Source organism: Nerophis lumbriciformis, linkage group LG01 (genome assembly GCF_033978685.3).
Source record: "Nerophis lumbriciformis linkage group LG01, RoL_Nlum_v2.1, whole genome shotgun sequence".
Lineage (NCBI taxonomy): Eukaryota > Metazoa > Chordata > Actinopteri > Syngnathiformes > Syngnathidae > Nerophis > Nerophis lumbriciformis.
The window spans coordinates 25328876-25345043 of NC_084548.2; the positions used below are offsets into that span (position 1 = coordinate 25328876).

The window sequence follows — 16168 nt, forward strand, 5'->3', positions numbered from 1 at the left end:
ATGAGTTAGAATTACAGATGTCCGATAATATCTGAATGTTACTTTTTGAAACCGATACCGATAATTTTGAAACCGATACCTATATTTCCCGATATTTCTTTTATCATTTATCGGCCAAAAATATCGGTATCGGTTTCAAAATTATCGGTATCGGTTTCAAAAAGTAACATTTCTGACTTTTTAAAACACCGCTGTGTACGGACATAGGGCAAAGTACAGAGCGCCAATAAACCTTAAAGGCACTGCATTTGCATGCCGGCCTAGTCACACAAGTGAATGCAATTCATACTTGATCAACAGACATACAAGTCACACTGAGGGTGGCCGTATAAACAACTTTAACACTGTTACAAATATGCGCCACACTGTGAACCCACACCAAACAAGAATGACAAACACATTTGGGGAGAACATACGCACCGTAACACAACATAAACACAACAGAACAAATACCCAGAACCCCTTGCAGCACTAACTCTTCCGGGACGCTACAATATACACCCCCGCTACCCCATACACAGCCCCCCCCCCCAACCTCCTCATGCTCTCTCAGGGAGAGCATGTCCCAAATTCCAAGCTGCTGTTTTGAAGCATGTTAAAAAAAATAATGCACTTTGTAACTTCAATAATGAAAATGGCAGTGCCTTGTTGGCATTTTGACTTGACTTGACTTTATTAATTCATGCTTGCAGTGGAGCCAGGGCCCCACTGAAAGAGCAGCTCAACTTTACAATGAATATCAAACAAACAAAAAAAAATAAAATAAAAAGAACAGACAGTATTTTATATAAAAAAAACATTTTCAGGGCAACATCAGCATGGAAACTATGAGCATTCTAGGTATATGACTGTGTTACTTATTTAGTTAGTGTCATTATACAGCTTAATTGCAGTATGCAGGGCAGAGTTTTTAAGTTGCTTTGTCTTGGCTTTGGGCTCGGGTTCAGCCAGCTTATGTTGGTACCTCAATGTCCTGGCAGTGCGGCTGCCTCGTGTTGGAGGTAGCAGGTCATGCAGAGGGTGTTGCTCATCATGCATATCCCTGACCAGCTTCACTGCAGCCTCCTCTCTCCTGGTCTGGAGTGATGGTAGGGGTTGTGAGATGTTTCCAGCTCTCCTCGTAATGATTTTACAGGCACGTTTCTGGACTCGCTCCAGCTCTGCCTGTTGTTTTTTGGAGCAGCCCACTAAGAGCACTGAACTATATTCCAGACACGGCCTGATGAGAGTGGTGTAGATGGTAACAAGGTCGTCTGCAGGTAGTCCATGTCTCGCCATGACTGTGAGGTAGTGCAGCCGCTTGGAGGCGGTTTTTATTGCCTTCTCGATGTGCACATCTCCAGTCAGGCTTTGATCGAGGTGGTAACCCAGGTACTTTGTTGTTTCCACGACAGGGACCTCCTGTCCCCCCAACATCAGTGCAGGAGGTTGTGATGGATTTTGGGCAAAACATATCTGGAGTTCTACCGACTTCTTCCCATTGAGTATTTTATTCCATAACTTGAGTTGATTTATTTTGGAAAACCTTGTTACATTGTTTAATGCATCCAGCGGGGCATCACAACAAAATTAGGCACAATAATGTGTTAATTCCACAACTGTATATATTGGTATCGGTTGATATCGGAATCGGTAATTAAGAGTTGGACAATATCGGAATATTGGATATCGGCAAAAAAGCCATTATCGGACATCTCTAGTTAGAATGCATAAAAAAAACAAACATCCGTCATGTCTTTCCAAATGATCGTGAACTTGTGAACTTGAAGCTATCCATGGCAAAAAATTATGGACCAGTTATTTTGCCATTTCGTAGAGAGAAAAAAAGAGATAACAGACATTACACAAAACATTTTATATAGCAATTATCTATATTTTAAAAGCACTCAAAAAATCCAGAGTATAAATTGTGGTCGTCCAGTTTTATTTTTAGATTAAGCAGAGTAAAAAAAATACGGAATAACTCAACTCACTTAACTTTAATGACAGCCAACGCATGGTGTGTACAGTATGTCCAACCAGAGGCGGGCAAAACTGTCAATCATGGACGCAAAGACACGATAGAAAATCACTCGAGACACACTGAATCACTTCCCCCAGCGAAAGACGCCTGTGAAGCATCCCAGAAATAAAACTAAACAGCTGAAACATTAATACACTTAACAGCTGCGATATCAGAGATTCCAAAGACCCCACGATGTCATTTAAATATATTTACTTCATTTACACTTTTTAATAATGTTTAATTTTAGTCTTTATTTGATTTGATTGTTAGCCACCAGAAGAAAGATTTGCAGCTCTATTGGATAAGAGTATAATCAAATATGACAATACCAGAATCTAAATCACAATGTGCACAAATAGAGGAACACCATGTTAAGAAGCTGCCATAGGTTGAAACATTCTTTATAGTCATTCATTTGTATGACTCTGGACAAAGTCACAAGTAAATATGTACAAACCCCGTTTCCATATGAGTTGGGAAATTATGTTAGATGTAAATATAAACGGAATACAATGATTTGCAAATCATTTTCAACCCATATTCAATCGAATGCACTACAAAGACAAGATATTTGATGTTCAAACTCATAAACTTTATTTTTTCTTTGCAAATAATAATTAACTTAGAATTTCATGGCTGCAACACGTGTCAAAGTAGTTGGGAAAGGGCATGTTCACCACTGTGTTACATGGCCTTTCCTTTTAACAACACTCAGTAAACGTTTGGGAACTGAGGAGACACATTTTTTAAGCTTCTCAGGTGGAATTCTTTCCCATTCTTGCTTGATGTACAGCTTAAGTTGTTCAACAGTCCGGGGGTCTCCGTTGTGGTATTTTAGGCTTCATAATGCGACACACATTTTCAATGGGAGACAGGTCTGGACTACAGGCAGGCCCGTCTAGTACCTGCAATCTTTTACTATGAAGTCACGTTGATGTAACACGTGGCTTGGCATTGTCTTGCTGAAATAAGCAGGGGCATCCATGGTAACGTTGCTTGGATGGCAACATATGTTGCTCCAAAACCTGTATGTACTTTTCAGCATTAATGGCGCCTTCACAATTACCCATGTCTTGGGCACTAATACACCCCCATACCATCACAGATGCTGGCTTTTCAACTTTGCGCCTATAACAATCCGGATGGTTCTTTTCCTCTTTGGTCCGGAGGACACGACGTCCACAGTTTCCAAATACAATTTGAAATGTGGACTCGTCAGACCACAGAACACTTTTCCACTTTGTATCAGTCCATCTTAGATGAGCTCAGGCCCAGCGAAGCCGACGGTGTTTCTGGGTGTTGTTGATAAATGGTTTTTGCCTTGCACAGGAGAGTTTTAACTTGCACTTACAGATGTAGCGACCAACTGTAGTTACTGACAGTGGGTTTCTGAAGTGTTCCTGAGCCCATGTGGTGATATCCTTTATACACTGATGTCGCTTGTTGATGCAATACAGCCTGAGGGATCGAAGGTCACGGGCTTAGCTGCTTACGTGCAGTGATTTCTCCAGATTCTCTGAAACTTTTGATGATATTACGGACCGTAGATGGTGAAATCCCTAAATTCCTTGCAATAGCTGGTTGAGAAAGGATTTTCTTAAACTGTTCAACAATTTGCTCACGCATTTGTTGACAAAGCGGTGACCCTCGCCCCATCCTTGTTTGTGAATGACTGAGCATTTCATGGAATCTACTTTTATACCCAATCATGGCACCCACCTGTTCCCAATTTGCCTGTTCACCTGTGGGATGTTCCAAATAAGTGTTTGATGAGCATTCCTCAACTTTATCAGTATTTTTTGCCACCTTTCCCAACTTCTTTGTCACGTGTTGCTGGCATCAAATTCTAAAGTTAATGATTACTTGCAAAAAAAAAAATGTTTATCAGTTTGAACATCAAATATGTTGTCTTTGTAGCATATTCAACTGAATATGGGTTGAAAAGGATTTGCAAATCATTGTATTCCGTTTATATTTACATCTAACACAATTTCCCAACTCATATGGAAATGGGGTTTGTAAATGTGCATTGGCTAGTTTTTTGTACGAAGTCACAAGTAAATATGTAAATGTGCATTGGCTAGTTTTTTGTTTTGATTTGCATTTTGTCAGCAGTCGCTTATGTCGAAATCAGTCAAGGAGCGTCGACGTAAACGGGTTCCACCTTCGCTAAAGGTTTGCCCTTTAACAAGGTTTTGTTGATGTGATCTACGTACATGACGTATCCTTCTTAAGTTGTTCAAACTGTATTGAAATGAACTGAAATTCAATTCAATCTCTGTCAAACGCACTTATATCAGCAAGTTTTTTATTGACTCTGGCAGGGCAAGCTGTCCTTTCATAATGAACATAATGGGATCCAGCAAGTGTTTACTCTTCGTGGAGTGGGTGAGCGCCCCCTGCCTGTGGATCATGTGGTACTACACTGCCCCGTGGGAAAGACCACCGAGACACAACTGAGCGTCCCCAACTACAGTCAAATGAAACAGACACTTCAGGTGAGCAATATTGCCATCAGTTGAGTGCACAAGCAAAAAGCTGCCACACACACACACAGGTAAGCGTAATTACATAAGCGTTTGTATGTGTGTCCCTGTGCGCAGGTAGTAACAGACATAGCAATTATAAGTGGCAATTCATCCCTGGAGGTTAAACCTGGTCAAAGCAGTGTGTACATCATGGCTGTGTCCCCACGGAAACGAGGACATCAATCAGGTATTTTTTTTTGCCTTTCTTAGTACATTTTAGTAGGATTCAATTTCAAACCACATTTTCGTTAAAAAGCTATTTTTTTCCCCATTAAAGCACATTTTAAAGCCATTTAAAAATTCTAATGCATTCATTTTCAGGGTGTTATGGTACGCTATGATCACGGTTCTGTTTGTTATGTACCTCGAAGCTCATGGTTTGGTTCATTTTGGGTACCGTAAGAGAAAAGAAAAGATGAAACATAAAACTTCTTAGCTTTTGTGTTAAATTATTTTTTAATTATCCAATAAATACACTTCTCTAATAAAAAACGTAACATATATGTAAAGCATATGGAGGGATGTGGCGGACACTTTGATTCATATTAAAGATGCTAAAACCAATCTAACATAAGTCAATATACTGTATTATAAGCTATATTAGCTTTGTGGTATACGTGGCAAAGAAAATATGTGCAATATCTCATCAGATTTCTCATTAAAACCAATATCTTTTGTAGATTAAGCAGCGGGCCAATAGGAAATAAGCTGTAAGCTAAAATTCCCCTCGCCTGCACTTTACAGGTTTAAATTGTTTATTTTTAGGAAAGTACAAAAGTAAGAATTGTTATTTTAGTAAAGATCCTCATGGGCTAAAGTGCAGTATTAAAAGTTGCAGCTTATCTGACTAATGACGGCACACTGCGTTCTTCTTAACCACTTGTTTGTGTCTGTTTACATATTTAAATATAGGAAAGTGAAGCGTTTAAAAGTTTTAGGCACAAGCTTCTCTTTGGCATCATCACTAACCATGACTCCCGCTCGCCAATGGCTGGGCTGTACTCTTGTCATGCACCTCCATCTCTGCTTCCACACCGAATGGCTCACTTTTTCATCCGCTGTAAGGCACACTCCCCAGGCTTGGGGACGCCGAATACACACTTAAAATGTTTAGGCCACTGTGTGGGAAAATATACGCTGTAATGAAACTAACAAACCAAAGGATCTGTACGAAAATTTCATACACACAAACACAAATACGATTTTAGAGTGTCCATACTTGTCAACCTTGAGACCTCAGAAATAGGTAGACATTGAAAGGGGCCGTAAGGGGGTATTCTATTTTCATGTGTGTGAGCAAACTCAATATCTCCCATGAGCATTCAGTGTCCCAAATCTGACATCAGAAAAATGTAAATGTCCTTATATAATAATCAAATAAGAGCAGTCATTTCCATGAGATTATTTTCTAATATACACTGTAGATCAGTGGTCCCCAACCACCGGGCCGCGGCCCGGTACCGGTCCGTGGATCGATTGGTACCGGGCCGCACAAGAAATTTAATTTTTTTTTAAATTTTCATATACCGTATATATATATATATATATATTTTTTTTTAATTTTAAATTTTTTTTTTTTTAAATCAACAAAAAAACACAAGATACACTTACAATTAGTGCACCAACCCAAAAAACCTCCCTCCCCCATTTACACTCATTCGCACAAAATAGTTGTTTCTTTTTGTTATTAATATTTCTGGTTCCTACATTATATATCAATATAGATCAATACAGTCTGCAGGGATACAGTCCGTAAGCACACATGATTGTATTTCTTTATAACAAAAAAAAAATACCATAACCCCCCCCCCAAGCGTTGATCGTTCCGCAGCTACAAAAAGGTTGGGGACCACTGCTGTAGATGATTTTGCCCACTTACAATGAAAATAACCAAAACATTTGGTTTTTCATGAGCTACTAGTATTGTATGTCTGTCCTGCTTTGGATATAATTTGTACGCATTTCAGAGATCACATTTATTTCCCTTTAAAGGGGAACCGCACTTTTTTGGAAATTTTGCCTATTGTACACAATCATCATGAGAGACAAGAAGACAAAAGTTTGTTTTTTTTGCTTTCTAACATGTAAAAATAATCTCGTTCTAGGTAGCTAGCAATGCAGCAAATGGGAGCAATCAATTCTACCTCTAAATCCCTTTAAAAAGGCATTCATAAAACGTCACCTATACTTCATTTACGTTCCGTAACCTGTATAATAACCAAACTGTATCAACATTGTTATTGTAAAAGCGAACACTGAGGAACTGTCTTTGTAGCGTAGTAACACATCGGCGTGCTTCAGTATTAGCCATAAAAGTTAACTACGGCGAGAGATAAGCTAGTTTCTTTCTACGACAACAAGAAACGCGTTTGAGTTTGTAATGCACAACATTGTGATAGGACACCAATCTGTACTGACTGAAAAACATGAACAATCATACTACAATATCTGTAAACTATCAACCCACATTTCATGTTTTGTTTGTACACAGCTAGCCATACAGCATATGCTGTCTGTTATGATACACACTAAGGCTGAAACGACGCGTCGACATAGTCGACGTCATCGGTTACGTAAATACGTCGACGTCATTTTTGTGCGTCGACGCGTCGCATATTTACGTCACACCACTGTCATGGCGGAGCGCAGAGCAAACGATGCGAGCGAGGGGATAAAAACACGCCAAAAGTCGTCAAAAGTGTGGGAGTATTTTAATAAACGGCCTAATAATGTTGTTTTATGCACACTGTGTCGAGCGGAAATGGCGTATCACAGCAGCACAACGGCTATGAACGAGCATCTAGAAAGAAAACATCCGACAGCGTTCTTCCCATCACCATCAACGAGTCAATCATCCGCGTGAGTATACGTTGTCATCATTACACAAAAACATGAATGTGTCATTTGTATCTGCGTTGTAAATTCATAAACTAAAGCACCGTTTTGCTCTGAGAGGCGCGTTTGGCGTGCCTGTTCAGTGTTTACAAAGACGCGCTCCTCTTTAACGCTAACGTTAATAAGTTGTGCAAATACCTTTTACAACATTAACAGATACATATACTATCGTTAACGCTAACGTTAATAAGTTGTGCAAATACCTTTTACAACATTAACAGTTACATATACTATCTTTAACGCTAATGTTAATAAGTTGTGCAAATACCTTTTACAACATTAACTGTTACATATACTATCTTTAACGCTAATGTTAATAAGTTGTGCAAATACCTTTTACAACATTAACAGTTACATGTACTATCTTTAACGCTAACGTTAATAAGTTGTGCAAATACCTTTTACAACATTAACAGTTACATATACTATCTTTAACGCTAACGTTAATAAGTTGTGCAAATACCTTTTACAACATTAATAGTTACATATACTATCTTTAACGCTAACGTTAATAAGTTGTGCAAATACCTTTTACAACATTAACAGTTACATATACTATCTTTAACGCTAATGTTAATAAGTTGTGCAAATACCTTTTACAACATTAACAGTTACATATACTATCTTTAACGCTAACGTTAATAAGTTGTGCAAATACCTTTTACAACATTAACAGTTACATATACTATGTACAAACGAACAATTAACTTCACTTTAATCATACTATCATTGTTGTGTTATTAAACCAATTTAACAAGATAATGTGTGTAGTTTAATTAACCTTTTGTATTAAAGTAAGCTGTATTTGGGTATATTTAAAATGAAAATTAATTGTTGTCTCTTATGTTGCAGCAAACGACAAAGCAGTGTCCAGGATTTTTTTCCAAAGAGGCATGGGACTGAATGCACACCCCAAGTGGCCGCTGACCTGACTGATGGTGTCCTGGAAATGATGGTCATAGACATGAGGCCATTAAATATGGTAGAAGGGGAAGGGTTTAAAAAAAATGATCAAACGGTTTCACTCTGGCTACACACTACCATCAAGAACCCACTTCACTAAGCTTGTGGAGCAAAAATACACAAAGAAAATGAATGAAGTCAAAGCAATCCTGAAAAATGTGAAAGGAAAACTGACACTCACAACTGATGCATGGACAAGTATGGCCACTGAAGCTTACCTTGGTGTCACCATTCACTTTGTTAATGATGAGTGGGAGCTTGCCTCAATTAACTTGACAACAATGCCCCTCAATGAAAAGCACACTGCAGAAAACATTGCCTCTTGGATTGAGGATGTTGTCAATAAGTTTGAAATAAACATAAAACTAGTACAAGTCATTGTACATGACAATGCTGCAAATGTTGTTGCAGCTTTAAGAGTTCTTGAGGAAAGACATGGTGTTTCATCCCTCAGATGTGTTGGCCATACTCTACAGCTTGTAGTTAACCATGCTCTAAAGGACAACCACATCAGCAGAGCTTTAGGAGCAGCAAGAAGTTTGGTCGAGCACTTCAGAAAAAGTGAGCTATCCAGTACAAAACTAAAGGTTAAGCAAAAACAAATGGGTTCTCCAGACCACAGCCTCATACAAGATGTGTCTGTGAGATGGAACAGTTCCTTTTACATGATTAGTCGCCTGCTTGAGCAGAGGTGGCCAATAACAGCAACTCTGTCAGATCCGGAGGTCACTCAAAGAGGGAAGCATTTTCTGGATCTTAAGGCTGACCAGTGGAGCTTGCTTGAAGAACTTGAACAAGTTCTGAAACCTTTTGAATGTGCAACTGTGTACCTGAGTGGAGAATCTTATGTAACCGTTTCCGCTGTCCCTCTGCTGGTCAAAGGGCTTTGGAAGGCTACACAAACTGCTTTTGAAAATGCATCAATCAAGTGTTTCCAGGTCACTGCTGCACGTGAGATAACATCCAGGTGGGAAGCCGAGACCACATTCAAAGATGATGGACCAAATGTGTGCATATTAGCAGCTGCACTTGACCCACGATTCAGGAAGCTGAAATTCCTGACTGCAGATGAGTGTTTAAAAGTTCAATACAAGCTGCATGCAATAGTTCTGGAGGAGAAAAGAAGAGAAAAGGAGACACACGCTCAACAGGGCACAGCAATGCAAGTGGAAAGACCAGATGCTGACAGGCGGCCTGTATCTTTACTAGACACACTTCTTGGCTCAGATTCAGATGAACTCAGCAACAATGAGGAAGACAACAATGACAGTAATGATGCTGAAATGGTCAGAAACGAGTTAGTGTCTTATTTTGGAAAATCCCCCATTTCCAAGGATGAAAACCCATTAAAATGGTGGAAAGAACATCAGGCAAGGTTTCCAAATCTGGCAATGCTGGCTCGGTCTTACCTCTCAGTTCCAGCCACATCGACCCCTTCTGAGCGCCTATTTTCAGCTGCTGGGAATATTGTAAACAAGAAAAGAACCAGCCTCACCCCAGAGCATGTAGACATGCTAACCTTTCTTCATTACAACTGTTAGTCACTCACTGGAATGAGTAGAATTGGTTATAGTGTACTGTGTTGGACTGGATGTTTATTTTGCACATTTTAAAAGCAATACTTAATGTTTACAGTGCTCCAGAATATTTAGATTGGCACAAATGTTTACAGTGTTACAGAATGTTTTGCCATGTTTTCAATGTTGACTGAGTGGCCATACTTTTTTTTTTTTTGTAAATAAAAGCCATGCCTTTTGAAAAAACTGGCCTAAATTTATTTTTTTCATCTTCATTTTAAATAAAAAAAAAATAATCGGTAAAAGGAAAAATAATCTATAGATTAATCGAAAAAATAATCTATAGATTAACCGATTAATCAAAAAAATAATCTATAGATTAATCGATAGAAAAATAATCGTTAGCTGCAGCCCTAATACACACATGACGTGCTGCGTGTATCATGATACATATAAAGTGTGACTCACTCGATGGACAGTTGTCTCTTTGGTACAGCTGGCCGGGAAAAAATGTTCTGGTTTATTTGGGTTAAGCACGCCATTTATGTCGAAATAGCCTGTCTCCAAATTCCACATTTGCAGCTTCGAGTTGCTTTCACCTCACTCTGTTGGCTTTCGTCCACTCCAATGTTTCACCTTCTTCTTCGTGTTTGCTTCTAGAAGGAGCAGTTAATCCTTCGTTCATTCAGCTTCAAAAAGATAAGGTTGTAAATCCTCATTTGTCCAAAAATACACTGCTCAAAAAAATTTAAGGAACAGTTTTTTATCTGGGTATGGCATGAATTCAATTGCACTTTTCTGATAAGGTTTTGGTCAGGTACGTGGCAGAGTGGGTTGCTAATCAGTTTCAGCTGCATTGTTGTTGATGGAATTAACAACAGGTGCACTAGAGGGGCAACAACGAGATGGTCCCCAAAGCAGGACTGGTTTTGCAGGTGGAGGCCATTTCAAGTTCCTCCCTCTTGATCTTTTTTAACTGTTTTTCCACAAGTGTTGGCTTTAGCTAGAGTCATTATCACGACTGGGAGCATGAGGCGATTTCTTAACCCTCCTGAAGTTGCGCAGATTGTCCTACTCCTCCAGGATGACACATCAATGCGTGCTGTTGCAAGAAGATTTGATGTGTCTCCCAGTACCATCTCCAGAGCATGGAGGAGATTCCAGGAGACAGGCAGTTACTCTAGGAGAGCTGGACAGGGCCGTAGACGGTCCTCATCCCATCAGCAGGACCGATATCTGCTGCTTTGTGCAAGGAGGAACAGGTTGAGCACTGCCCGAGGCCTACAGAATGACCTCCAGCAGGCTACTGGTGTGAATGTCTCTGCCCAAACAGTCAGAAACAGACTAAACAAGGGTGGCCTCAGGGCACGACGTCCTGTAGTGTGCCCTGTGCTCACTGCTCAGAACTGTGGAGCTCGATTGGCATTTGCCATAGAACACCAGAATTGGCAAGTCCGCCACTGGCGCCATGTGCTTTTCACAGATGAGAGCAGCTTTACCCTGAGCACCTGTGATAGACGTGAAAGGGTCTGGAGAGGCCAAGGAGAGCGCTATGTTGCCTGCAACATCATTCAGCATGACCCGTTCGGTGGTGGGTCAGTGATGGTCTGGGGAGGCATTTCCATGGAGGGACGAACAGACCTCTACAGGCTAGAGAACGGCAGTTTGACTGCCATTAGGTATCGGGATGAAATCCTTGCACCCATGGTCAGACCCTACGCTGTTGCAGTAGGTCCTGGGTTCCTCCTGGTCCACGACAATGCCCGGCCTCATGTGGCAAGAGTATGCAGACAGTATCTGGAGGATGAAGGAATTGACACAATTGAATGGCCCTCACGATCACCTGATCTAAACCCGATAGAACACCTCTGGGACATAATATTTCGCCCATCAGACTCCGCCAGGTTGCTCCTCAGACTTTACAGGAGCTCACTGATGCCCTTAGACAGATCTGGGAGGACATCCCACAAGACACCATCCGTCGTCTCATTAGAAGCATGCCGCGACGTTGTCAAGCATGCATACAAGCACGTGGGGGCCACACAAGATATTGAAAAGAATTATGAGTTGCAGAAATTGAATTCAGGCAAAATAGACGAGCCTGCCACATCATTTTTTCACTTTGATTTTTGGGGTGTCTATATACTGAGCCCTCTGTAGGCTGAAAACTTTTATTTCCATCAAAAGATGTGGCATCTTTTTGTTTCTGAGACATTAAACTGTCCATATCAGTATAGATATCCAACATTTTTTTTTCACCATTGAAATCTGATTTGTTTTCAAAGTGTTCCTTTAATTTTGTTAAGCAGTGTAGTTGTCTTTGTTGTTTGTTACCAAGTCTGCCATGATTAGAACACACACAAGCGTTTTGTTTACGGAATTAGGAACAAACATTTGTTGCCAGAAGTCAGACGTGCGCTGCTATGGAAACTAAAATCAAAGCGCCGAATAAGTCAGTCATTGATTAAAATGATCAAAATACAGTAAATATTGAACATATTACATATTGTTATGAACGTGTCTGTTACTACATTATCTATAGACATACAGTGTATATACAAAACGTTGATGGAGGGTTTTGAAGGCTCCAACAGTGACTCCCATTAGCCGCATCTTCCAAGCGTTTTTTTTTTATCATCTTTAAAATCCTAATAAAAGAAAAAAAGGTGTTCTTGTCTCTCATAATGATTGTGAACGATGGGCAAAATCCCCCAAAAGTGCAGTTTTCCTATAAAACATTCACATGTTGCACAATTAGGCATGGGATAAACATGCATTTCTGTAACAGCTTTTCATGATTAATATCCATAAATTAACATTCCTCATAAATGAGAGGATAATAAGCACATCTGATTGAGGAGTCATATTGTAACCACCTGCGATTACAATTTTATGTGTGGTGTGGGAGTTGTCCGACCTTTTGTATAGCCTTAAATGCATCACTGGTGAAGTGCCATGAGTGTGTGTGTTGGTGCAGGTGAGAAAGAGCGGGCGGCTGCTGTTGATATGACAGATGACAAAGAGTTGGTTTAAGCATGCTTTGTACGGCAGACAATGACCAGTTTTGCAAGATAGAAGAGTTTTACAAATGTTTTTGGTGGGGTTACAGCCGAATATGAACGGGACAAGCGGTAGAAAATGGATATTTAATAAACTGATCGATGGAGTTCCTGTCCTCCCTAAAGCGTCTCGACAGACGTTACAATAATTGAACAGTGTTGACGAATGACAATCATTGTTATCTGTTGTGGCCGATTGTTGTCACCTGTCATTCACAGTTCTATCCATCCATCCATATTCCGCTTATTCTAGGTCGGGTAGCAGGACCAGCAGCCTAAGCAAGGAAGCCCAGACTTCCCTCTCCTCAGCCACTTCATTCACAGTTGCATTACAAAATCATACAGGATACATTGTTAGGTGTTTATTTTATTTAGAGTTCAGATGGAACTTGCTTTAGTGCATGGCATAGATTTGCTGTGCGCAGAGGACACGTGAGCAGTGCGCAATTCCATAGGCGTGCACCTTAGAGCAGTGTATTTCAACCTTTTCTGAGCCAAGGCACATTGTTTTCATTGAAAAAATCCCCAGGCACACCACCAGCAGAAAACATTAAAAAATGAAACTCAGCAGCCGATATTGACAGTAAAAAGTCATTCTCACAATTGTTGGATATTAATTCAAACCATAACCAACCGTGCATCACTATAGCTCTTGTCTCAAAGTAGGTGTACTGTCACGAACTGTCACATCACGCTGTGACTTATTTTGAGTTTTCCTGTGTGTAGTGTTTTAGTTCTTGTCTTGCGCACCTATTTTGGTGTTGATTGTCATGGGATGCACGGATGTACTTTGTGGACACCGTCTGCTCCACACGCTGTAAGTCTTTGCTGTCGTCCAGCATTCTGTTTTTGTTTACTTTGCAGCCAGTTCAGTTTTAGCTTCGTTTTGCATAGCCTTCCCTAAGCTTCAATGCCTTTTCTTAGCGGCACTCGCCTTTTGTTTATTTTTGGTTTAAGCGTTAGATACCTTTTTACTTGCAAACCATCGTCGTTGTTCCCGACATCTACAAAGAAATTAGCTACCTGCTGCCACCTACTGATATGGAAGAGTATTACACGGTTACTCTGCCAAGCTCTAGACAGCACAGACACTCAACAATGGCACATTTGCGGATTATAATTACTGGTTTGCAAAAAATATTTTTAACCCAATTAGGTGAAATTACATAACCTCCCACGGCACACCAAACTATATCTCACGGCACAGTGGTTGAAAAACACTGCCTTAGAGGGAACGCTGGTAGCAATATTGTTGTCTGAGTGGAAAATTGGGAGAAATTTGTGAAAATGTTGGCTGTATTTTTGGGAAGGCCACTGAATTTCAGGACTCTCCCAGGAAAATTGGAGAGTTGGCAAGTATGAGTGTGTTTAATATTACAATTGAAGTTTTCTTACTATATTGTAACGACTTGCTGGGATTGATGTCGTGTTCCTGAGTGGGTGATATTCAGAGTTCCCATGGTCATGAACGTACCACGCCTGCAAGGTAATTGGCGAAGAAGGAGGAAGCGTTGCGTGGTTACGGAAATGAGGGAGGAGGACAGACGTGCATGTGGGAGTAACGAGATAAAAGTTGGAATTGAGCTGTGTTAGCTTAGGTTGCTCAATAAAAGTTAAAAAAAAGAGGGTTAGACTTTGTGTGCACTTCTTCTGGACGCTACAATTGGTGTCACGAAGTAAATCTTTGCGCATACTAGCATTTCTTGTGTGCTAAGCCTACTACGTCATCAGGAGGTAGGTGCCACGATGTTTCCTGGCGACTTTGTCAAGATTGAACGGGAGAGGAAGGACATTGAATGGGGACTTAAGGTGCCGGCTGCAGATGTCTGTGCGAATCCCGGCCGAGAGGAGCTGCCACAAAGAAAGAGAGAGAGGGAGAAAGGAGAGACACAGCATTGACAGGTGCACCGCACGCTGCTTGCCATGGGGAAATTCCGCCCAGGTTTGATGGCAAGGCGAACTGGGAGGCATTTCATGCCCAATTTTAACTGTTGGCACAGGCTGGAAGATGGTCTCCAGAAGAAATGTGCCTCCAGCTTGCAATGTGCCTCACTGATGATGCCTTGTCAAGCCTGCTGCTACTGAGCCCAGCAGAGAGAATTGATTATGGAGCTCTTGTTGGGGCTCTGAAGAGGAGATTTGGACTGTGCTCAGCAGATAGCCAATTGTGCTCAGAACTTTGCAGTCGTCAGTGGCGACCAGGTGAGTAACTAAGGGACCTGGCTAACGACTTCGAGGGACTGGTCCACCGCACGCTCACATGCCTGCAGCCATCCAGGGGGAGCTATCACTTCCTCCAAGCCCTGCTACCAGCTGTTCAGACACTCCTGGCCCACCCCACATCCCTCCAGGCAGCCCTTGAGCTGGCTGCAGAGAGAGAGATGCTGTACACCAGTGCTCAGAGGGTTGTGCTTGGTGATACACCTCAGGTGAAAGAACAAAAGGGGTCGGACCTGGTGCCAGGGCACCCAGCGTGGATGGAGTTCGCTGACCCAGTTGGTTCTGGCAACCACCCTATGTGATGATCGTCGCTCAAAACAGGGTTGTAGCTGTGGGGAGGCTGGACACTTTTGTCCGTGATTGTCCACATACTCCAGTCAATAAGAGAAAGGGGGAAGGGGCCGTATAGATGGGACAATACGAGCCCCTAAAAATATGCCCCAACGTCACCGCTGCAAAAGTCTTTTACCTGGACCGAAGATAGTCAGACAGCATTCAGCTCACTGTAGAGAGCCCTTGTGGAGGCTCCCATCCTCTCTCCACCTAACTCCAGTCTTACCTTCAGGTGACACCTGAAGGCGAAAAGGTGATCGCATACCATAGCAGGACATTTAACAAGGCCGAACGGCGCTATTGTGTGACCCGGCGGGAGATATTTGCGGTAGTCGCTGCTATCCGTCACTTCAAAGATTACCTGGGCGGACTTCATTTCACAGTCAGAACCGACCATGCCACCTTGCATTTGCTTATGTCATTCAAAGAGCCAGAAGACCAGCTGGCACGCTGGATTGAGGAACTACAGGCGTACGACTTCACCGTGGCCCATAGGCCAGGAGCACAAATTACTGCCAATATTGTGATAAAAAGGACACACTGGAGGGACTCCAGCCAAAGGTGTTTTGTGCGGTGGTGGATGCAAGGGGGCCAACCGATGGACAGATGCAGCCACCCATCACTGCAGTGGAAGCTTGGACAAGAGGA

The 16168-nt window shown here is 41.4% G+C and overlaps 2 protein-coding genes across 2 annotated transcripts in view; both read left to right on the forward strand.

The window, feature by feature from the left end:
• LOC133617766 (cilia- and flagella-associated protein 47-like) overlaps window positions 1–16168 on the forward strand; it is a 165910-nt gene that overhangs the window by 113145 nt on the left and 36597 nt on the right. Inside the window, exons 52-53 of the mRNA XM_061977973.1 lie at window positions 4330–4503; window positions 4609–4720. Coding sequence (XP_061833957.1) covers window positions 4330–4503; window positions 4609–4720 — 286 coding nt within the window. The remainder of the gene's footprint in view (window positions 1–4329; window positions 4504–4608; window positions 4721–16168) is intronic.
• On the forward strand, window positions 6127–10170 carry LOC133617774 (E3 SUMO-protein ligase ZBED1-like). Its single transcript, XM_061977986.2, has 2 exons — window positions 6127–7392; window positions 8281–10170. Exon 2 carries the CDS (start codon window positions 8436–8438, stop codon window positions 9930–9932), a length of 1497 nt encoding a protein of 498 aa, XP_061833970.1. The 5' UTR covers window positions 6127–7392; window positions 8281–8435; the 3' UTR covers window positions 9933–10170.

Coding starts and splice junctions, on each gene's coding strand:
- LOC133617774 (XM_061977986.2), top strand. CDS start 8,436: ATGATCAAACGGTTTCACTCTGGCTACACACTACCATCAAGAACCCAC.